General features: G+C 40.2%; 3 protein-coding genes across 7 annotated transcripts in view; 2 read left to right on the top strand and 1 right to left on the bottom strand.

The window, feature by feature from the left end:
* The window catches only part of LOC135581656 (ABC transporter C family member 2-like), a 30,330-nt gene extending 19,248 nt beyond the window's left edge, over nucleotides 1-11,082 (top strand). For all 3 annotated transcript variants that reach the window (XM_065116004.1, XM_065116001.1, XM_065116003.1), the window contains exons 22-29: nucleotides 613-793; nucleotides 958-1,281; nucleotides 2,574-3,330; nucleotides 4,599-4,720; nucleotides 5,336-5,581; nucleotides 7,694-7,795; nucleotides 10,002-10,323; nucleotides 10,712-11,082. In XM_065116004.1, the coding sequence (XP_064972076.1) occupies nucleotides 613-793; nucleotides 958-1,281; nucleotides 2,574-3,330; nucleotides 4,599-4,720; nucleotides 5,336-5,581; nucleotides 7,694-7,795; nucleotides 10,002-10,323; nucleotides 10,712-10,806 (2,149 nt within the window). In that variant the 3' untranslated portion in view covers nucleotides 10,807-11,082. The remainder of the gene's footprint in view (nucleotides 1-612; nucleotides 794-957; nucleotides 1,282-2,573; nucleotides 3,331-4,598; nucleotides 4,721-5,335; nucleotides 5,582-7,693; nucleotides 7,796-10,001; nucleotides 10,324-10,711) is intronic.
* Nucleotides 11,083-11,672: 590 nt separating this feature from the next.
* LOC135616066 (cationic amino acid transporter 1-like) lies at nucleotides 11,673-14,414 on the top strand. Of its 2 annotated transcripts, none has more exons than XM_065115233.1 (3): nucleotides 11,673-12,013; nucleotides 12,438-12,895; nucleotides 12,970-14,414. In XM_065115233.1, the coding sequence occupies exons 2-3, from the start codon at nucleotides 12,463-12,465 to the stop codon at nucleotides 14,340-14,342; spliced, it is 1,806 nt and encodes a 601-aa protein (XP_064971305.1). In that variant the 5' UTR covers nucleotides 11,673-12,013; nucleotides 12,438-12,462; the 3' UTR covers nucleotides 14,343-14,414. The 2 variants fall into 2 exon arrangements, with proteins under 2 accessions (XP_064971305.1, XP_064971304.1); XM_065115232.1 differs by having other exon boundaries at nucleotides 12,428-12,895.
* Nucleotides 14,415-18,017: 3,603 nt separating this feature from the next.
* Nucleotides 18,018-21,927, bottom strand: LOC103990746 (glucose-6-phosphate/phosphate translocator 2, chloroplastic). 2 transcript variants are annotated; one of them, XM_065116000.1, is made up of 6 exons: nucleotides 21,044-21,927; nucleotides 20,736-20,961; nucleotides 20,542-20,595; nucleotides 19,990-20,212; nucleotides 19,175-19,388; nucleotides 18,018-18,338 (listed from the first exon to the last, which is right to left on the bottom strand). In XM_065116000.1, exons 1-6 carry the CDS (start codon nucleotides 21,548-21,550, stop codon nucleotides 18,327-18,329), a joined length of 1,236 nt encoding a protein of 411 aa, XP_064972072.1. In that variant the 5' UTR covers nucleotides 21,551-21,927; the 3' UTR covers nucleotides 18,018-18,326. The 2 variants fall into 2 exon arrangements, with proteins under 2 accessions (XP_064972072.1, XP_009408271.1); XM_009409996.3 differs by lacking the exon at nucleotides 20,542-20,595 and having other exon boundaries at nucleotides 21,044-21,925.
* Between the last annotated feature and the right edge of the window lie 729 nt (nucleotides 21,928-22,656).

The following is a 22,656-nucleotide window of genomic DNA, read 5'->3' as shown; positions in this document are numbered from 1 at the left end:
TCATCTTTATGTTCTAACTTCAATTCAGAGTGTTGTTAACTTTCTACTGAACTACTTCCGTATTTAAGATTGCTACAATTTGTCTTAGGTGCATTACCCTTGTTTCAACCTTTTCTTGATTGATCCACTGATTGTACAAAGTTTTTCTAATACCTTTGGCCTCGGCCTATTCATGCCTCTTGTCTGTTATGATATGTTGGTGTTCTAGCTTTGGTATATCAGATTGAAGTTCTGCATGTTCTATTCTTTTCAATGCTTTTAGCTTATTTTGTATGATTATGGAATCTCACCCCCTATGAGTTCTCAAATTCTCTTGTTTTTGTTTGATTGCACACGAAGACATTTTTCTTCAATACCAAGTTATATGGTGATGGTAAATGCTTTTCTAGTTCTAATATTTTCTTTTGGAAATCTTGCCCCTTAGTTTCTCGCAGAAGTAAATACTTTATTCTGTGGATCAATTATAATCTGGAAGTTCCTATGTACTAGAATTAGAATAGATGCATATGATAGCCCATGGTTTATGTCATGTTCATCTTTATTGGCCCAACTTCTTGTATGAGGTTAAGATTCTAACTTTTACAAGATTTCAATAATTTCATGTTTTTGCAGGTATAAGAATGCGTTGGGTGGAATGTGGGTTGTTCTTATACTTTTCTCTTGTTATACCTTGACTGAAATTCTACGGGTTTCAAGTAGCACATGGTTAAGTGTTTGGACAGATCAGAGCTCTCTAAAGAGCCATGGGCCTGGATTTTACAATTTGATTTATGCATCTCTTTCTTTTGGTCAGGTACTACCTCTACCATGAAAATTTTCAAAATCATAATGTTCATAATTAACTTCATACTTAGTTGCTCAGGCTTTACATTTGCCAGCAGCCTCAAGATTGGTAGAATATCTGCTTAACAAATGCTTCTCTGGAGTCTGATCTTTAATGTTTTAATGTTTATCTAGGTACTTGTGACTCTGACAAACTCTTATTGGCTCATTACTTCAAGCCTTTATGCAGCCAAGAGGTTGCACGATGCCATGCTTCACTCTATATTAAGAGCCCCAATGGTGTTCTTTCATACCAATCCACTTGGACGCATAATTAATAGGTTTGCGAAAGATCTTGGTGATATTGATCGCAGTGTTGCAGTCTTTGTTAATATGTTCCTTGGACAAATCTCGCAACTTCTCTCAACTTTTGTTTTAATTGGCATCGTGAGCACTACTTCTCTGTGGGCAATAATGCCACTTCTGATTTTGTTCTATGCAGCCTATTTATATTATCAGGTACAAGATTTTTAATCAAGTTTAAACATATTTTTCACTTTGGTTTAGTGTAGTGTGATATTTTGTTTTCTTCATGTAGAACTGGTTCTCTTCTACATTCATACGAGTTAGCAAGTTATGTCGGTGATTATATATCATGCAAAAGCATTGTTTTTGACTGCCTAAGATATCATGAGTTATAGTGCAATAGCTTGTTCTATCCAGTAAAGAAAAACATAATAGGAGAGTAAAATTAAGGTAATGCTTCTTTGACTTTCTTGTGCATTATGTTGATCTAGAAACACAGGTTTGTTTAATATAGAAGGTGCAACAAATATTTGTAAAGAAAGGTGTGGTTTTCACCTTCACTAATCCTTGTTAATTTCTTCATAATAGGAATAATAGGCAGCCTTACATCTGTGGCAAAAGTTTCACTATAATGCATCAGATCTTTTTATGATTATATATTTTCAGACTTGTACTAACTTTGCAAAGTTTTGCCCTCTCTATTTCAGTCACTTGTTGGCCATACCTTCACCTAGCACTGTCACCCTTTTTTTAATAAACCTACATGTAACTATGCTTTTCCTGTTCAACTTGGCTTTCTTAATGAAACATCGTTTACATACTATTTGCCTTCATTCTCCAAAATGTTTTTGTTAGTTAACTCAATGAATGAAACTTAATTCTAGTGGTTCAAATTTCTTGGTCAACTTGAGGGTCTTTCTTTTCAAGTCAGCTTTATACATTTTAAGACAAATTTTTAGCTTTGAACCATTGAAATTCTGCAATAAACTTATATGCAACAGTGTGGTTGAGTATTGTTCAGAGATATCACCAACCTGGAGTCCTTGATTGTTACCCAGTTAGTCATGTCATATATGCTGTCATATCATATATTTTAGTGATTGAGGTCTTATATGCCATATGAATCCCGCATATTTGTATCTAGTGTGCCAAATACATGTCATTTTGTCTCCTGGCCTCTTGGGACCTGTGCATCTCTGGATTTGTTTAGTTGGACAACATGTGCCACACCATTGTTGCATGACCATTCAATATCCACACGTGACCTGTGGTCTCTTAGTCGATGATTGTTTTATTGACTCTGGTGTATGTTTTGGGATAACAAATAAACAGACCTGTTTGTCTTGCTGTAAACCAGAAGATGGTTCAGTAGCATACCATTAAATGACGTGAGTTGTTTAACAATAATGAGTTTACTTAACTGTTACTGGTTGCAATTTACTTATTTCATCTAGTTAATGTTGGTTACATCAGTTTCTTTCTTATCTTAAAATTATATTCTCCAGAGTACAGCACGTGAAGTGAAGCGTTTGGATTCCATTACTAGATCACCCGTTTATGCACAATTTGCAGAAGCATTGAATGGTTTATCAACAATCCGAGCATACAAAGCATATGATAGAATGGCTAGTATCAATGGTAAATCAATGGATAATAATATAAGATTTACACTTGTTAATATGGGTGCTAATCGGTGGCTTGGCATTCGGTTGGAAACATTGGGAGGCATCATGATATGGTTCACAGCTACTTTTGCTGTCATGCAAAACCAACGTGCAGAAAATCAGAAAGCATTTGCATCAACTATGGGTCTACTTCTTACTTATGCTTTGAACATTACCAACCTACTTACAGCTGTTCTAAGACTTGCAAGTCTTGCTGAAAATAGTTTAAATGCTGTTGAGCGAGTTGGAACATACATAGAGTTGCCTTCTGAAGCTCCTGCTGTTATTGAAAACAATAGACCACCTCCAGCTTGGCCATCATCTGGGACTATCAAATTTCAAGATGTTGTTCTTCGTTACAGGCCAGAACTTCCCCCTGTTCTTCATGGCATATCATTTACAATTGAAGCAAGTGAAAAGGTTGGAATAGTTGGTAGGACTGGGGCTGGTAAATCTAGCATGCTCAATGCTTTGTTCCGCATAGTGGAGATGGAAAGAGGAAGAATATTTATTGATGATTGTGATGTTTCTAAGTTTGGCCTTTGGGATTTGCGAAAAGTGCTTGGAATTATTCCACAATCACCAGTTCTATTTTCAGGTACCATGTTTACTTCCATCACTATGGGCTACTTGAATTAGAAATGATACTATTTATGCAAGTTTTGTTTAAAGCTAAATTTATACTTTTTTTTGTATAATGAGAACTCCTGCATGATAGTCTTCCATTAATCGCTCTACTCGAGTCTTTTAAATAGGCATTTGACAATTTCAGTAGCAATGCTGTGTCCATATGCTTTGTTGACCACAGTCAGGATATTCTCAAAGATTTAAGGTTTTGTTGTTTACCAGTTACATCACTTTTTTTTAATGAATCAATTATGCTCTAGGTTTCTATAATCAGTTACGTGTGAGTTGAATAGAACTATTACTACAAAATATTTTGGTAGTGGCAAAAATTAACAATGGGGTTGGCAAGTTTTTCATGGACCTTATTTTCATAAAATTGGCTGGATATATTACAAGATATATCAAATTTATTTATCATAATGTTAAAATAGAGATGATTTTCACAACTCACAAGAATGTTGCTATGATTTTACATTTTGGAGATTGATGAAATGCTTTTGTGGTTTATTAGTTTTGTTATATATTGCCTAAGCAGAAGAGAGAATATTATACAAGGGAAAAGTGAACTCTTTCTTTGCTTGTGATAACTATGACCTAAGAGAGAATATGATACAGGGGAAAAAGAGACTCTTCTTTTTCTTATGATAGCTAAGAGTTAAGAGCTCCAATACAAGGATTCATAGATTAATTCAAAGTTGTTCCTCAAACTCCTTTCCCCTCTCCTTTTGTAAATGACTTGCGCATTATATATCTTAATTATCACCTACCCTAATCAATTACTTTTACTCTCACCAACCCCTATTAATTATCACAAGTAACAAAAGCGCATTAATGGACCACAAATTACAGAACAACATTTGGTGCCTCGGGACTTTGTTGTCTAGAAACTTGATAATTTGATTTGCAGCTTGATGACTTTGCCTTGAAAGTTGAAACTATATATTTTGAGACTTAATAGCTTGAAACTTGAGATTATTAATTCATGTTGCTGCAATCTCATTCTTCAATACTTCTAGTTATGCACTACATCAAGTTGTTTATTGTAAAAATTCTAATAATTTGAAATTGTTGCAGTTTTGGGTTGTTGGCTCCTGTATTATCTCAAAAATCTAGCAGTTCAAGTTCTGCCATTGTTTCGCTTTAGCCTGTTTAGGAAATATATGACTTCATCTGTAGACCAATGTTTCTTTTCCTATCTATGTGTGTGTTTGTGACTGTCTGGAACAAAAAATATTGCAGGAACTGTCCGATTTAATCTGGATCCCTTCAGTGAGCACAATGATGCAGATCTTTGGGAGGCTTTAGAGAGGGCACATTTAAAAGATGTCATTCGGAGGAATTCATTGGGACTTGATGCAGAGGTATTCTACATTTTGTTCTATGTATTATGCATCTATTTTATTGTATGCATTATAATGATTCTATTGTTGTCTTCTTGTGACTTATGGCAAGGGATGCTTAACATTGAAAGAACTGATGCTAGATGATTCTCTGTTTCTTCCTAATAATAGTTAATTCTACTTGAATGTTTATTAGTTGGAATATAAAGCATGACTGCTCTAGCAATCTCAAATAATTTCTTAACATGACTTATGTTTGTTTCTTCCATATGTTATAATTATGCCTGGAATTGAAAATTCAAAGCTATTGTTTTATATCTTTGATTGCCATTAAATAAAAAATTATCTTATTATGATAAAAATTGTCACATAGAACAGTATATGATGTTTCTTATATGTCTAAACTTGTGAGAGCATCTCTCTTTGGTTTTGTCTTTTCCTGGGCTTTTGTTAATACTGATATAGCGTCAGTGATGTCAATAATAAGCAGATGCAAGTACGTTTCTAGAAGTTCAAATTTTAAGTAATGTAAATCAGGGTAATAAGCATGTTGACTGCAAATTTTCCTTTGTTCTTTGTGATGATTTTGCACATTTTTGGCTGAAAATATTACCTCTCAATGTCATTATTCATTAGGTTTCAGAAGCAGGTGAGAATTTCAGTGTTGGACAAAGACAACTTCTGAGTCTTGCTCGAGCATTGTTAAGGAGATCAAAGATTCTTGTTCTGGATGAAGCAACAGCAGCGGTGGATGTTAGGACTGATTCTCTTATTCAGAAAACAATAAGAGAAGAGTTCAAATCATGCACAATGCTCATTATAGCTCATCGTCTGAATACCATCATCGACTGTGATCGAATTCTTCTCCTCAGTGCCGGACAGGTATCCCGTGAGACTTTAGTTTTTACATCACAAGCCTACCAGGATAAATAATATGACATCCAGAACTTTCTTTCCCTGATCAGGATAGTATGATTATCTTGTTTTGATTTTAGCTAGGTAACTTAATGCAATTTAAAACCAATTGTCCACTCCAATTCCTAATGTTCTATTATAAATATTCTTTAATGTAAAAAAGGATTTCTTTTTGGTTTTTTATTTATTTATGATCTTTGGATGCTGTGGTCAGCCATTAGCATGTTGAGGATTTTTCTTTTCTTTTTTAAGTAATCATAACAGATTGACATACTGACGTGAAAACCATCGTGTAAATAGTTAAATTCAAACCTTGCTTGGTCCAGCCAAGTTGTGTCAATGTTTATGTTGTGTTTGTGTCTGCAAGGATAAATCTGTGGATGCCCATCAGGTTAAAGTAAAAAAGAGGTTGTGGGGCACAGGTGAGAGGAGAGAGAGAGGATCTGGATGTGGGATGAGTATAGGACAAATATACCCCAATTCTTTGACGATAATATCTATTATTTCTTTTGCCATATAAGGTCTTTCGTATTTGTTCAAATTAAAGGGTAATTTCTAGCCAAAGTCAACAAGACAGACATGATTTCAGGTTTATGGTTTTGTAATAGATCAGTAAGAATCTGCCATTTTTCCCTCAACAGTGTAAGTGCACTTTCCGTGTTGGTGCCTCGTATCTTTGTTGCGTATAAGTGTCAGGTAAGAATGGCAGTTTATTTACCTGGTGACTGCCAAAAGGATTAAACTCTTCACAATATACCTATTGGTATTGGCTGTTCATACCAGACCACAACAAACTAGTAAAAGGAAGAGAAAGTAGACAATGATGCTGAAGAGGAAGAAGAGAGTCAGAACAATGAGAAGAGAAGAAAGGAAAAACAAGTTGTTCAGCGTGTTGGGTTCTTATTGGTCCATCACAGGACCAATACTGAGATGAGACTTGGATCACAATTTGAAGTTATTTTTCTTGTTTTAGTAGTAATCTACTACATCCTAAAATTTTCATTCTCATTTCTTGTGAAATATCTGCCGAAACATTAATTTGTGTTCAAGCATTTTCATTATCATGATAATATTGACAGAAAATATACAAGCATGATCAACATCAAGTTCAATGCAGCCATCTTGCACTATAAAGCTTTGTCTTTAATCTTTATTATTAACAACATTCTTAATTCTTATACTGAGTTGTGAAAACTACCAAAGCATGTTGATCTCTATCATAAGACAATAATGATTATTATTAGACTTGACCAGGTTTCTTTTAGAGTAGCTGAGAATTTTATGTAAACCTTGCTAAAAGGCACTCATCGTTGTTGTGGTCCTTCCACTAGGTTTTTTTTAATTAAATTTTTTTTGTTACATCAAAGGCATACATGACTCTCACACATGGACTCGATCCTGAGACTTATTACTTGTACAATCATGCACAAACCAATTCGGATGTCTCAACAGAGACCTCCTAATTCAGATTATTATTATTAATGAAATTTTTTATTTAAGATTATTATTATTTAACTTAATTGGTTAAGTGTGCATGCAGAACTGTACTCTCAATAATCTGAACCTTAGTAGCAGGAATCTGGCTTATGTCCTAAGTTACCCACACTCAAGTATCTTTGTTCAGATTTCAAAACTTTGCAGTAATAATGATTCCTAATATTTGGAACTATAACATGTAATATTTGGAATTGTAAATCCATCAAACTGAAATGTACAAGGGTATTAAGAAGTTAGGAGCCACTTTTTCAAAAAAAAAATACATAAATAGAGTACAAAACCTTTCTTCAGTCTATGTATGTTTTTAATTGCAAGTAAGTTAAAGAAAAAAGTTAGTTAAAGTAAATTGATTGCTTACCTTTCTGGTCTTATGTTTGATGAGTACATTCGTATATTAGTGAAAACATGTATAAATTGATACTTCCAGGCTTCTTTATCTGTCTGCTTCTAGATACTTGCATCTGAACATGTATGGTGCTCACCTTCCAGTTAAATCCTGTTTAGTGCTTTACTAATATCTATGAGGACTATATTCATTAGATTTCACTGATGCATATCAGCTGCACCTGACTTTATTGGCAGGTTTTGGAGTTTGACACTCCAGAGACCCTTCTATCAAATGAAGAAAGTGCTTTCTACAAAATGGTTCAGAGTACTGGTGCTGCCAATGCCCAGTATTTACGGGTATAAGCACATGCCCTGTTCTTTTTCTCTCCTTTATTTTCTTGTCTAATAGTGTTTGTAAATAATATATTCTCATATGTTATCACTTTAATCCAGACATTTGGTCTTTCCTTTTTTGTGTTCATGTTTCATGAGATGCAAATTTTAGAAGTATCTTAGTAGACTACTGAGTACTGACTGCATTTTTTAACCCTAAACCTCCAAAGAACTTTATTAGGCTTGTATGACAAGGTTTGGTACTGGTCCATATTGATCTTGGCAATTGATGCATACCGGCCCTACAGGATATCATTATGTTCGTGCACCAACATTACTGATAAAAATCATTGCAAATAATTTTTTAAATATTCTTTCAGCTGTGTACTGTATTATTCCACGAGGATTATGGCATAGATATCAGGTACTAGCATGGTTCATCTTATCGATCTGTACCAATATACCGTCCAGTTGTCAATACGGTATGTTCCGAGCTATACTAAGTATATCGACACAGTACATGGGGGCATGCCAATGTACGGCTTGTATCGGTCCCCTATCGGACTGGTATGTATTGCCCGTATCGAGCAGTATACTGTGAAATGGTGAACCTTAGGTACTAGTACTTGATTACTTGTTTATATAAATTTGTTTTCTATTATGATTTTGTCACTCTTTAGTATCTTAATTAATCCATTTTAACCACAGATCTTTGGAGGAAGGATAAATTTTAATGCTTTATAATTAAACTTGACATAGTATTGAAATCTCAGGTTGTATATTGTAAATTTAGCTTTATTACCAAAACAATAAATACTCACTTAGGAACACCCTCTATTAAGATCTAAATTTGTTCTGCAACTCCAATTACATTAGAATCATGGCTTGTCGAGGAAATTGTTTGTTCCAATTTTCGGTTGAAGCATCTACGTTGAACAACAAAGGTGACATGAATCTGATTACCACGAATTTAAAATTTTTGACTTGGACTACTTACCTAACTAAACATCTGAAACATATGCCAGTGTCATATTGAAGAACTTCAAAGTTTGTTCATGATCAGCTTTTGCATTTATGATCTAAATCACACACAAAAAAAACTGCTGTGCAAGAATTAGAGTTGGGCTAAAATTGTTGCATAGAACTTTAAAGTTTATGACCAACCCAAAATTTATAGACAAAGCGGAAATAATTCCATTCATGGAACAGTCAGGATTAGCTCCTGATTCTGAGTTCTGAATATGAATGTTGGCTGTTTGTCGAGATTATACTTACCACAGACATTCTGAGATTGTAATGATATTTCTGGATTCATTTGCAGGACTATAATATGCAAAAACATCTTCTCTAATTAATCTGAAAAGGCTATATATGTATTGACTTCCTGATCTGGATTAAGTTTGTCTTGGTTTATCTTTCCTCTTTGAACAACATAATTAATAAAGATTTAGTAAGAAATGATATGACAATCTTGCTTTTCGAGACTTCTTTGTCAACATCCTCATCTCTTCCAGGTTTGCTATTATTTTTACTTGTTGATAGGATATTAAGCAAATTGCTAATTCACCAGTTCAATCAGTTAAAATCAAAATGTGATATTCATCATCCTGTTGTAAACAGTTATAGACTTGAGTATGCACGATTATCAAATATTCTCTTTTTTTTTTAGACCACTAGTCAAAATGGGTATCCTGGTAAATGCAGTGTGAAATCAGTTAACCACTTTGAGGGCTCTTCCTGCTCAGTGCTATCAGATGGTGTTTTGATGGTACAGATCCAAACTCATAATGTCAGCACGAATGGAGATTTAATGAAAATAGTCAAGTAAACTATACAAAGACCATGTTAGCAGAAATAGGTCTAATCAGTGTAACTCCTCAATGTTGAGAGGGTAACTCATTGTATCTTATGGGAATGGATCCCGTGAAGGCCTGTAATATCTTATCATGCAGGTCCTAAGTGACACTCTGTTTTCCTATTCTTCGGGGGACGGAGTTAAATAAGTTTCAACAATCAATTCAACTGAATAAAAACTAAGGTGAGATGAAGTCAACGCTTTGTTCCTAATTGCACCAGCATTTGAAAATTGTTACTAGTAATTGTTGTTATCTTGTGAACCTTTGGCATTATTGAGTATTTAGGTCTTCTGGGGCTACATTTATGTTGCTTATCTGCCTCTTTTTTAGAATTTTAATTCTGCACTTTTGGTCTTTGGGGGAGAAAACCACAGGGTCTGGTCTTTGGAGCGGGGGAGAACAGGTCCAGAAGGGAGGAGATCAAGAGACAAGAAGGTGAACGGAGATGGCTGGCGTCTTCACGCTGGGTAGCTGCTGCCCAATTTGCACTTGCTGTCAGCCTGACATCCTCACAGAATGACCTCCATCAGCTGGAGATTGATGATGAAAACAACATCCTTAATAGAACAAAGGATGCCGTGATCACATTGCAGAGCATTTTGGAAGGGAAGCATGACACTGAAATCGAAGAAAAGCTTGAACAGCACAATGTCCCTAGCAGTAGATGGTGGTCATCACTCTATAAAGTGGTTGAAGGTAAATTTTTGGCACATGCTTTACTCGTAAAATGTCTGCTTGAACAGAGATTGCTATGGTCTGTAGTGTTGATTTTACTTTTAAAGTGCTAAAGTTCATTGCATGATGAAAACACATTTGTTAATTGCATGAGTTTCAGCACTGCACTCGGCTAGTTAGGAGTTTTGTCAGGTATGTGTAGGACTCGACAAGACAACTACAGGAGCCACCTGGCAACAGTTCAAAAAAATTGGGAACCAAAAATTAAATTTAGGGGTTATATGATTTAAAAAGTGCATGTCTATTCAAGCAAAACATCATCGGTACTCTTTCTTTTGATGGTAGAATGTGACAAGAAAACCATGTATTAGAAGATCGGCGGCTTATATATATTATTTATCACTTTCAGGTCTTGCAATTATGAGTAAACTGGCACGGAACCGTCTCCAGCCTGGTTCCGAATTTGAAGACAATTCAATCGATTGGGACCAAGTGGTGATGTAGCAAATGCAGTCATCTTCCCTTGATGATCGCCGGAGTTTGGGAGGATTCAATGGTGCATTTAGTGCAGATGCATAACCAAGAATTGCTCCCTCGGTAAGCAGGTGATTTGATTGTTCAAAACACTGATCTGCTTTTGTATGAGGTGTCAAGTAGTCTTCAAGAACAAAGATGTTAGTTAGTGTGCTTCTTTTGACAAGGGGATGAGTTATAAATCAGACAACAATATGCATTTACATTAACAACTATAAAAGGCCAATGCAGTTAGCCTCCTGCAAATCTGTTTGTGTGTGCTTCCGAAGTATAAAAAATTTGACAGGATAGATTGCAGCATCCTTGTTGGCAAATCTTTCATGCATATGTATGTCAGACAGAGGTTTTGTATTCCTCAAATTGTTTTGACTATATGCACATCCCTCTTAAAACCTCAAAAATAACAAATGCATCCTTTGTTGCTGGTGGGTGGGTGAGGTCAACCAAAATTTATTTTATTTTATTTTATGTAAAAGGGAAAAATCATTGAGGCACAGATTCTCCTCCTTCCTAAATGTTTTGATATTTTATTTTGTTTTGATATGCATCCTCTCTCTCTCTCTCTCTCTCTCTCTCTCTCAATCCAAATCCTCCTGACAATAACCATAGCCATATTTTATTTTGTTTTGATATGACGGATAGAGACGTGGGACCTGTTCGAGTTAGTCTGCTTCATAATTATCAAAAAGAAAAATAAAATCCTTCTTCTTCTTCTTCTTCTTCTTCTTCTTCTTCTATTCCTTACCCACACCGGATTATGCTGTGATTTATTTGCAGAAAAGGAACCTGAACACTTAATTTGCCATTTCTAATTGGGAAATCATCTCGCAGATTAGCGGGATCGGACGGTGCCCGTCCACCGATGCGATCCATGGAATCGGGGAATCTGAAAGGTAATCTGAGCGACGCGTGTCGGTACGTGGCGTCGCAATCTGGGCAGTCACCGGCTGTTTCGGTCAAAGCCGCCCATAAATATCGAGCTGTTGCCTACCCATCGATACCTGCCTTTTGAACGGATGGGTTCCACGTCGGCAGCTTCTATCTCTCCAATTACCTGTGCCTTTGGACTCTCTCTCTCTCTCTCTCTAAAGATATTTACATGTGAGTGTTAGAATCTCCGGCACTCTCCCTCCCTCCTCCGGTCATCTCCTTCGTTCCGGCTCTGCATATTCCACAGGTAACAATGGCGACATCCATCTATCTCCTCCTCATACAACTGTGATCGCGTCCTGTCTTTTTCTCTCTGTTCTTCTTCTTCTGTTTACTATGCATAATTTGATGCGTTCTTGGATTGAATGTTTGATCTAAAACTGTCACAATGCGACATGGAATTCTTTCTTCATGATTAATTTCTACCGTTGTTCTTTGTGGCCTTTGATTATTGCTTAATTGGAACAATCTTAAAGCATGAGAAAGAAAAATAAAATAGATTGAGAAGTTCCTTCTTCTTCGAATCCTACCGATGACGAACTCCCATGATCTGGTAATTGGAATTCAAGAACAAGATCATTAATGGATCTTCGAATGCCTCACAACATGTCTCGTGATGTGTTCCGCTATGACTGCACCCAAACTGAGACCCGCATTGTAGTGTTTGACAGTGCTTGAAGCGAAGACCACATTGGAATGGGGACTATTGCCACTGAAAGCAGAGGAGGAGGAGGAGGAGGAGCGAAACAGAGGAGGGCGGGCTGCTGCTGCACCAAAGATGAGTTCCTCCCCGATGAATCATTCCAGAGCTGGGCCAACTACATGAAGGCTCTGAGAGAGACCGGAATGCGGCTCAAGAATCGGATCGCCGCCCGGTCCATGGACGACACAGAGATCAACGAGGTTCGAGCTAGGAGCGGATACGAGATGAAGCGGAACCTCTCCTGGTGGGATCTCATCTGGTTCGGCATCGGTGCTGTCATCGGCGCCGGTATCTTCGTCCTCACCGGCCAGGAGGCCCGCAACGCCGCGGGCCCTGCGGTGATCCTCTCCTTCGTCGTCTCCGGCGTCTCCTCCATGCTGTCTGTCTTCTGCTACACCGAGTTCGCGGTGGAGATCCCTGTCGCAGGTCCGGGCTGTGTTTGTGTGTCTTGGTCGCTTGTTGCTTGAGCTGACGGTTGCGTCCATGCATGGCTGTCTCAGGTGGCTCCTTCGCCTACCTACGCGTCGAGCTGGGCGACTTCGTGGCCTTCATCGCTGCCGGCAACATCCTCCTCGAGTACGTGGTCAGCTGCGCCGCGGTCGCCCGCTCCTGGACGTCCTACTTCGCCACCCTCCTCAACCACCAACCCGACGACTTCCGCATCCACATCGCCTCGCTCTCCCCCGACTACAGCCGCCTCGACCCCATCGCCGTCGCCGTTATCGTCGCCATCTGCCTCGCCGCGGTCTTCTCTACCAAGGCCACCTCTCGGTTCAACTACGTGTCCTCCATCATCCACCTGGCCATCATCGTCTTCATCATCGCCGCCGGCCTCTCCAGGGCCGACCCCAAGAACCTCTCCGACTTCATGCCCTTCGGCGCTCGTGGGCTCTTCTCGGCCTCCGCCGTGCTCTTCTTCGCCTACGTCGGCTTCGACGCGGTGTCCACCATGGCGGAAGAGACCAAGAACCCCGCCAAGGACATCCCGCTCGGCCTCGTCGGTGCGATGTGCATCACCACCCTCTGCTACTGCCTCCTGGCGTTCACCCTTTGCCTCATGCAGCCGTACTCGCAGATCGACCCCAACGCGCCCTTCTCGGTCGCGTTCGAGGCCGTCGGTATGGACTGGGCCAAGTACATCGTCGCCTTCGGCGCACTCAAAGGCATGACGACCGTCCTGCTGGTGTCGGCCGTCGGCCAAGCTCGGTACCTCACCCACATCGCTCGCACGCACATGGTGCCGCCATGGTTCGCTCAAGTCCACGCCACCACCGGCACTCCCATCAACGCCACCGTCGCCATGCTCGTAGCCACAGCGACCATCGCCCTCTTTACCGAGCTCAGCATCCTCTCCAATCTCCTCTCCATCTCGACGCTCTTCATCTTCATGCTGGTGGCGGTGGCTCTCCTCGTCCGGCGATACTACGTCAGCGGCGAAACCTCCGCGGCCGAGCGGAACAAGCTGATAGTTTGCATCGTGCTCATCCTGGGCTCCTCGGTGGGGGCTGCCGGGTACTGGGCGGCGGGTGTCGACGGGTGGGTGGGGTACGTGGTGGCGATACCCGTATGGTTTCTCTCGACGGGGTTCCTGTGGCTGGGGGTGCCACAGGCGAAGAAGCCGAAGCTGTGGGGGGTGCCGATGGTGCCGTGGTTACCGTCGGCGTCCATCGCCATCAATATCTTCCTGCTAGGCTCGATCGACGGGCTGTCGTATATGAGGTTTAGCATATGGACGGCGCTGCTGCTCGTCTACTATTTCTTTTTGGGGCTGCATGCATCATATGACACCGCCAACGCTGCCGCTGCCGCTGCCGCTGCCGCCGCCGCCGCCGCCGCCGCCGCTGCCACTGCGGAAGGTGCAAACCGTAGGTAGAAGTCGTCTCAGTGTTACTACCTACTTGTCTTACAAGTTTTAATTGTATTTGTATTTATTTTTGGAGATTTCTATTGCCCTTTCTTTGTTAAGGGTTATTTGCAATCCTTTTACTCCATACAATCATTAAAAAATAATAAAATATAATTTTACTAAGAATAATTCCTCAATTACTAATCATATTTTTATATCTCATAATCCGTCACTACTATACAAAAGCCTAGAATATCATCTTTCCAATTTATAACCTAATATTGTTATTTGTAAAAATATTAAATCAATCGAATAAACTTAAAATATAATTTTGATTATGGATCACTTAAATTCTTATGATTTACTCGTGTCTAAAATAATCTTTATATTTTTAAAAATATAGCATGTAAGCCTCTCTCGTTAAGTCACGTGCTATGCTGATTCATAATAAACTATTAATATAATGACATATATAATTTAAATTTTAAAAATTTTATTTTAATATTATAATTTTGGTCATGGATCATATAAGCCTTTATGGTTTTGCTCGTGTCTAAAATAACCCCTACATTTTAAAAAACATAGCGTATAAACTTCTCCTGTCTAGTTTGAGTTAAAAGATATTAGAATTTGTTTACGTAGTATATTGACTCATAATAAAATATTAATATAATAATATTTATAATTTAAATTAAAAAAATTAAGACCGTCATCAATGGCGGGAGGAGACATTATCGTGAAAGCGACCACTAGTAGCAACACCAGTCATTGCTACCAGTAAGGCATCGTACGCATGCATCCTCTCTCGTGCTGACGATAAGCTTAGGAGCTTATGATCTTACCTCAGGTGGATGTGCGTCGACTAGTTCAACGCTAGGCATACAATAATCTCCTGATCCCTCTTCCTTCTCTTGGGTTTCCTCATCCCCACCACCTCCCATTTCATCCTCTCTTACGCCCCCACCTATCGCGTCTATGATATGGTGGTCTAGCTTATTAGGATCAAGAGCACTAAGAGGGGGGGGGTTGAATTAGTGCAGCGGAAAACTTTCGACGATTAAAGCTGCGTTCGTACGTTGAAATCCGATTTCGACGTAAAAGTCGTTTCGTGCAGATAATAACTTTGAAAGCTTACGGAAACGTATTTGAAGTAAAGTAAGGAAGGTAGTTTGCAGTTAAGATAAATAGCACAAAAGAAATGCAAACCAGATTTTAGAGTGGTTCGGTCAAACGTGACCTACATCCACTTTCGGCTTCCTCCTCCGACGAGGTCACCGGCATCTACTATGGGCCTTCATTCAATAGGCGAAGGCCAATCACCCTTTTACAGTTTCACTCCTTTTGACGGGCTTAGGAGACAACCCTTACAGAAATTTCTCTCCTCTCTTGAAAGATCAAAACTTGGAAGAAAAGAGGGAGGAGAACTTCTAGCCTTTACAACACTTTTGAACGCTAAAAATCACAGAGTAAGATTGGATTTTTGGTCCCCTTTCATGCAGGAAAGGGTGGGGTATATATAGGCCCCAAACTGGTTTGAATTTGGAGCTCAAAAATATCTTTTCCTGGATTTCCGGGGTCTTGGCAATACTACCTCCTGACTAGGGCGGTACAATCGCTTGGCAGCTCGGAGACTGAGCCCAGGCGGTGCCACCACCTGACTGGGGGACCATCTCCTGGGCGGTGCCACCGCCGACCCTGGCGATGCCATTGCCGACCCTAGCGATGCCACCGCCTGGCAGGATTTCTGGTCCGAATGGGTTGATTCATTCGGCCCAATTTGGGTCTGTCAAGGGCCCAATTGCCCCTAGATTAAGTTAATGGGGTCACCTCCCATTCCTAACTTAATCTATATGCTAACTACGATATTTCTTAAGACATTTACTGTAACTTGCTCCGGTGCGTCAATCGCTTCTTCCGGCGAACTTCCGACGAACATCTGACGAACCTTCGGCGATGCTCCGGCGGACTTCCGGCAAACTCTTGGACTTGCGACGATCCACTTGGCGAGTTCCGATGAGCTTCTTTGGCAAGCTCCTGGACTTCTTGGATTTGTTCTCGCAGAACCTCCGACGACCGTCCGGACTTCCGTCGAACTCTCGAACCCTCAACGTGATCATAGTCTTGACTCCGGCGTAACTCCTACTGTATGTCTTACTTCCATCGTAGTTAATCCTGCACATGTAAAACAAAACTTCGATCGAGAAAATTAATCCGAAGCAATTAACCAAGTTGTCCGGTATGTCATTGGTCCCTAGACGCTTCGTCCGATTATTCGGCGCATCGTCCTCTCCTGCGGCCTATTGCTCAATCGACCAGTTGACTCCGCAACTCCGATATCCTTGGCACAATACCCGCTTTTCTTAGCCTGATGCCCGAGTCCACGGCCCGAAGCCTTCTGTCGATACGTCGACCGATCCACCGGCCCGATGTCCAATCTTCTGACATGTTCCTCCGACACAATATGATTTTTCCTGCTTTAATTGTCTCATCCTGATCGAAGCATCCTGCGTCACAAAAAACGCAGATTAAAACATAAACACATAACAAGTGGTTTCACCATCAAAATACGAGATTCAACATAGCTCTCTCTCACCTTTACCTCCGACCTCTTATACTTTTGCCTCTCTCCTTCGTCCACCGCTATAGCCTCTATCGTTTCCTCTTCCTCGACAAGATAAATTTTTTTTTAACTTAAATTATATATATTATTATATTAATGATTTATTGTGAGTTAATATGTCACGTAAGCAGATTCGAATATCTGTCAACTCAAACTTATATACTATATTTTTAAAAATATAAAAATTATTTTAGATATAAAAAATCATAATAACTTTGGTCCATGATAAAAATTAAATTTTTTTATTTAAATTAAAAAAAATGATCCATGACCAAAACCACGGACGATTTCCATTAGGAGAGTGTCCCGGAAGCTACTGGTGATTTGGTGCACCTGCGATACATGGAAATCCAACGCAGGAAGAGAGTGAGGATGCCGCTTCCGGAAGCCTTGAGACGACCGACGTGCTGCTTTCTGATCCTATGCCACTTCCGGAAGGTGCAAGTAAGTAATCTGATCAACCTGCGGCATCTGAAAGCACATCCAGCATCAGTTGCTGCAGTACCAAGGATGGGGGCGCAACTATCTTCTCTTCAGGAACTTTCCTGGGGGAGTTTCATGTGAAAAAGGCGGCCGAGGGGTTCGCGATCGATGATGAATCGAGTGGACTTCAAGCTGGGGGTGCACGAGCGGAAGGGATATAGAAGCCCGGAATCCCGAAGAGATCTTGGAAGCACTCGGACCGCATCAGCAGAATCCGATAGAGCTGCAGATTCCACGATATATGGGTTTCGAGTCTCCGAGTTGGCCGGAGACATCATGGGCGTCAAGTCTGGAGCGCATCCAGCTGTCGCGTTGCTACCATAGAACATCTCGGGGTGGAGTTCTACGGCGTCGCCGGAGGAGCTCAGCTTCGACGAAATGTTCGAGTGGAGGGATTGGTCGGCGATCCAGTCAGGCCGCGACTCGTTTCCTTCCCTTGCTGAACTCTGCATCGCCAACCGTCCCAAGTTGAACGGACCCCTACCCATGCAGACTTCACCAAGACAAGACAATTTGCCATCGTCACTTCGACAAAAGTATAGACAAAGCTCCAAGAGAAGAAGGGTTCTCTGCCCAAAGAAAAAGAATCCAACATAAACTCGACAAGGAAGAAGAATGACCTTAAGACCTTTATTTCAGACTATATCTACTGCAGCTCACAAGCACAGGAGGAGGAGGTTTGTGAGCCCACTCAAAAAAGTAAACAAAAGTTCTCTCTCTCTCTCTCTCTCTCTCTCTCTCTTTTATTTTAGTGATCTACATATTTAGATGCATCTCTATCTACGCAAAAAAAATTGGCTCTCGACCCTGTAAATATCAGCCTGATTACACTGTTGCTTCAAGCGCCTCGTGCGAGTGCGTAAACCTGCTCTGCTCTCGTTACAGGACCTTCCGAATCTTGTTTAGGTTCACTGTTTTGCCTGCATAATAGTCACCAAGAATGTCAGCTTCTTTCACCATTGATTTTTAAGAGCATTACAGCTATCGAAAATACAGACTTGATTCTCAAGACAAGTAATATATACATTGTGATGTCAAATTGTAACACATGAATCAGAATCTCTTTGTAAAACATTGTCTTGACAATAATAATGATCATAAATATTAAAAATTCAGACACCAAAACATTGACATCCAGCTTATCATAATATGCATGGCCAACTAACTCAAAGGTCATATTGCCTGTTCATTTTTGTGTACATCTATCTATCTTTCTCTTGTGCCATTCAGATCAAGTGGATGGTCATGACAAGAGCAACAATAAACCATTTTTAATAGGCCGATCAGTGATTCTCACAGGCAATGGGCAGCATCCATCATTGACACCGGCATAGATTAAGTGCATCTTTTTATTCTAATTTAAAGAAATAAAAATTGTTAAGCTTATAGAGAACTATATTGGCTGAGTCCTAAGTGGAAAGAGATAAGGAAAAAGATATCAGACAAATATACTACTAATAAAATGTGACTGAGTCAATGAAACACTTCCCTCCATCATCTTTTCTCTCCATGTCTCCTTTCCATTAAAAACAAAAAACAGCAAACCCATTGTGGATTTCCGGGTTACACATCGACAATATGCAACTAAAAACAATATAAAATCTTTATTATCTGGACAATGTATATAAGAACTTCACATTTCCTTTTAAGCAAATATACAAGTGATATTTCATGCAATCTGCTTGTGGCTTTTCAGGCATCTTAAATGGACCATCTAAAATCCTAGTCTCCACAAAAAGTAATGATAAAAATTTACCTGGGAATAGAGGAAAGTTCCAAGGATAGCAATGGCAGCTCCAAGCGCATTGACAGGTTGAACAGGCGTGTGGAAGATTATGATGGATGAGACAATGACAGAAATACGCTTCATGGTGTTCCCAATACTAAACGTCAAAGGAGAGATTTCATCCAAGGACATGTATGAAACCTGGTTGTACAAATGGTAGAAGACACTCTGGGCAGCCACCCACCTAACAGTTTGCAGTTTCATAGCCACATAAATTTAATAGAGTAGCTAAAAATTATGAGGTTACACAAACGACATGGTATCTAGCACAGAAGTCAAAAGTTAACCTCTAAAAGAATATAATTATCTAAAATAGTGGTAGCATTAGACATGTTTAGCGTGAAGATGAGTATAAACTTGGAGTAAAATCAGAAAAAGTCAAGGTTCTGAAACAACTAAAGCTCGATTTCTGATCTTTTAAATACACTAGTTCTAACTTTTGAACGCCAATCGAGTGACGGAAAAGAAACATGCGAACATAAGGCGAGGATCACATTTTAAATTTTAATATAACCATACCATGAAAAGCTCAATATTACAAACAGACTAAATAGTTTCCTAGCAAAAATTTGAACACAATGGATGCTTGGTTTGCTGAATGCAGATCGGGCCATTTTAATAACAACTTTCCAACACAAGCCACTGGGAGTACACAATGCTAAGGTCCTGCAACTAGCAAGAGTTAATTTTTGACAGGCAAATAGGAACAATGGGTGTTTAAGCTACTGCATGAATAAAAACAAAATTCATAAATGAGACACACCAATGAAAAGGTTATGGCATACCAGACGAAATGTGGACCAATCTGTGAAAGTGCCTTCTGCCAGCCAGCAGTCCACATCTGCGGGCCCTCAATTGCAATAGCAAAAGGTGTGAGTATCAACAGGGATAGAATCGACAGGCAAGCATAATAGTTCATCCCACCAACTGACTTCCCTTTCATCCCCTTCTTAGAAAATATGTTCCGAAACACAAATGCAAGATTCGATATCATTGCGCCCACAAAACCTGAAATAGGAAAAAAAATCACAGCTAATACTCTCACCAATAAGTTCATAGAGGATTACATCTAAAATCATAAAAATTATAATTCCAAGACAGCCTTCCAGTATTAGAATGCTTTGGTTCCCTTGACCAACATAATTCAGTGAGATTACTTTCCGAGTCATTTTCATAGACACGGCTCACATATGTAACAGTAATACTGATTAATAAAAAATTCTTAGCAGTTGCAGCATGCTCATGTAACTAGGAAGCAAGCATCAACAAACTAATTCAGCAACAGCGGCATCTAAATTAGGAAATGTTGAGATAGCATAGAAAGCAAGGGATATAACCTGAATAAAATACTGGAATGCTTGCGAGCAATAACTTCATACTGCAGTAATTTGCTTGTCATTGACCAAGAAGTTTGATCAGAAAATTCACTAATTTCTGGTTTAGTTAAAATAGCTCAAAATTGCTATTACATATGAACAAAGATCCACAGAGGTCAACTTCATGAGTCAAGCATTATTGTATCTCTTCTTACCGGTCATGTTGAAGTTGAGCTCGGTCACCGCCGCCAGGGCACAACCGCCGATGATGGGGACCAGTGACAAATACACCGGCAGAGGGAAAGTTTCACCCAACAGCAACCTCGACACCAATACACTGAATGCAGGCTCTCCACTCTTTATTATGTGGGTAAATGACACCGCCACCTTCGACATGCTCACCGTCGCCGCCACATGGCCGATGGTATGAGCGACCGCAACCTGATCAAAGAAAATCCACCTGAGAAACCGAACCAATCACGAAAATCCCTTGCGTTTGACCAAAAGATCTCATTTTTCTCACCGGTGCAAGCGCCTTCCAGAACTCAAAGTCGGTCTCGGGGGCCTCGGCTATCCCGGTGGCCCAGGAGACGAGCATCATCAGCGAACCCGTGGCGAGGGAGAGAGTGGAGGTGAGCCAGGGATACGGAAATGCGTTGAGGACCTTCTTGTTGTAGATGTTGAACACCACGTTGAGAGCCCACCAGGTGGCGAAGTAGATCCCGATCCTTAGCTTCTGACCCGCGGCCGACCGAGCTTCCTGGTGCGAGATCTCGATGTTCTCCGACCTATCGGCTTCGAAGGCCTCGCGCTTGAACCCGAGACCCCGAGGCTTCACGACCGACGGGAAACCAAGTCCCTCCAGGGAGGGGAGAGACAGGGGCTTCCGAGTAGAAAGCTGGAAATTAGAGTTTTTGGCAGCACATATGGACGGAAGGATGCTGATTCGAGGTGCAGCGAGCAGAGATTTGGGCCGGACAAGATCCGCGGCGCCCAACGCTAAAGCGGATTGCTTCACAGCGTAGATCATATTGAAGTATCGAAAAAAGCCGATTTCTAGGGCTTAGAGAGGCCGGGGTAGCGATTCAATCAATCTAATAAAGCTTGCACCTTTCCTCCCTCTCGATCCCGAGACACTCGAGAAACCCAAGAATGTTCCCTCCTCTCTCCAATTTCCGATCTATAGAAGGAGAGATCTCAAGGGCAAGCGACGTGGGATCGAAGATGGAGGTCCGCCCTCATATAAAGACCCCGGAAAAGTGGAAAACTAGGTGTGCCGGAGAAAGAGCCGGGAGAGACGAGGTTCAAGGGAGCCATTCGCGAGGAGGTGTCCATGTCGTAACTGCCATCTCCATCTCCACGCAAACCGCAACGGCGTTGAGCGAAGCCGCGACGTAAGTTGTGGCAGAATGGGCGGTCGAGCGAGGTAGGTTTTAGGTTTGCGGCGAGGAATATTCCCATGAAATTCCAGGGTGGCTTTTCATGGGCGACGTGGACCATGACCCTTTGCCACCGTGGGAGGTCACCCATGACTGAATGATCTATGATACTAAAAGATGGAACCCAAATCTAAGATGTCTCATCCTTTTGTTCTTCTGCGTTATTTTTAGGCGAAATGACAATTTAATTACGATAGAATCCGATTTAACTTATTCAGAGAGCAAATAATTTGATGATCTGATTATTAATCACCAATTTGATGATCTGATTATTAATCACCAATTTTATGGTATCTGAATCCGGTTTAAATGAATCGAGATTTCTTAGAAAAATAAATTTAATGATGATCCGATTCGTTTTCGGAGCATTATCGTCTTCAAAGAAAAAATTATTTCTTGAGAGCATGATAAAAAGGCACCTTCAGTTGCATACATAAACTTTGAGTAAATATTGGCAATTGAGAGTGAAGGGAATGGAAATCCACAAAAGGGAGTGATAGATGACAATATTTTACCTCTGTAACATATATAGTTGATGTTAGGGTTCATGGCTATCTAATATAGAGTACCAAAAGGGTGTGTGACTACATATCCCTGTGTAACTTAATTCAGTATCTCCATCATGTGTCTCAGACTGTTCTTCTAAACTTGCAATAAAAGAAGACAGAGTCAGCTGAGCTTGACAAGTGATTAGTGA

This window comes from Musa acuminata, chromosome BXJ2-7 (genome assembly GCF_036884655.1).
Source record: "Musa acuminata AAA Group cultivar baxijiao chromosome BXJ2-7, Cavendish_Baxijiao_AAA, whole genome shotgun sequence".
Classification (NCBI taxonomy): domain Eukaryota; kingdom Viridiplantae; phylum Streptophyta; class Magnoliopsida; order Zingiberales; family Musaceae; genus Musa; species Musa acuminata.
The sequence above is the reverse complement of the archived record's forward strand: the minus strand, read 5'-3'. Positions and strand labels throughout refer to the sequence as shown.

Excerpts from the sequence above, each read along its gene's own strand:
- LOC135616066 (XM_065115233.1), top strand. The coding sequence starts at position 12,463 with ATGGGGACTATTGCCACTGAAAGCAGAGGAGGAGGAGGAGGAGGAGCG. Across the intron at positions 12,896-12,969 it reads GGTGGAGATCCCTGTCGCAG|GTGGCTCCTTCGCCTACCTA; the intron begins GTCCGGGCTGTG and ends TGGCTGTCTCAG.
- LOC103990746 (XM_065116000.1), bottom strand. The coding sequence starts at position 21,550 with ATGATCTACGCTGTGAAGCAATCCGCTTTAGCGTTGGGCGCCGCGGAT. Across the intron at positions 20,213-20,541 it reads CATTCCAGTATTTTATTCAG|GTTTTGTGGGCGCAATGATA; the intron begins GTTATATCCCTT and ends TTCCTATTTCAG. Across the intron at positions 19,389-19,989 it reads ATTGGTCCACATTTCGTCTG|GTGGGTGGCTGCCCAGAGTG; the intron begins GTATGCCATAAC and ends GCAAACTGTTAG.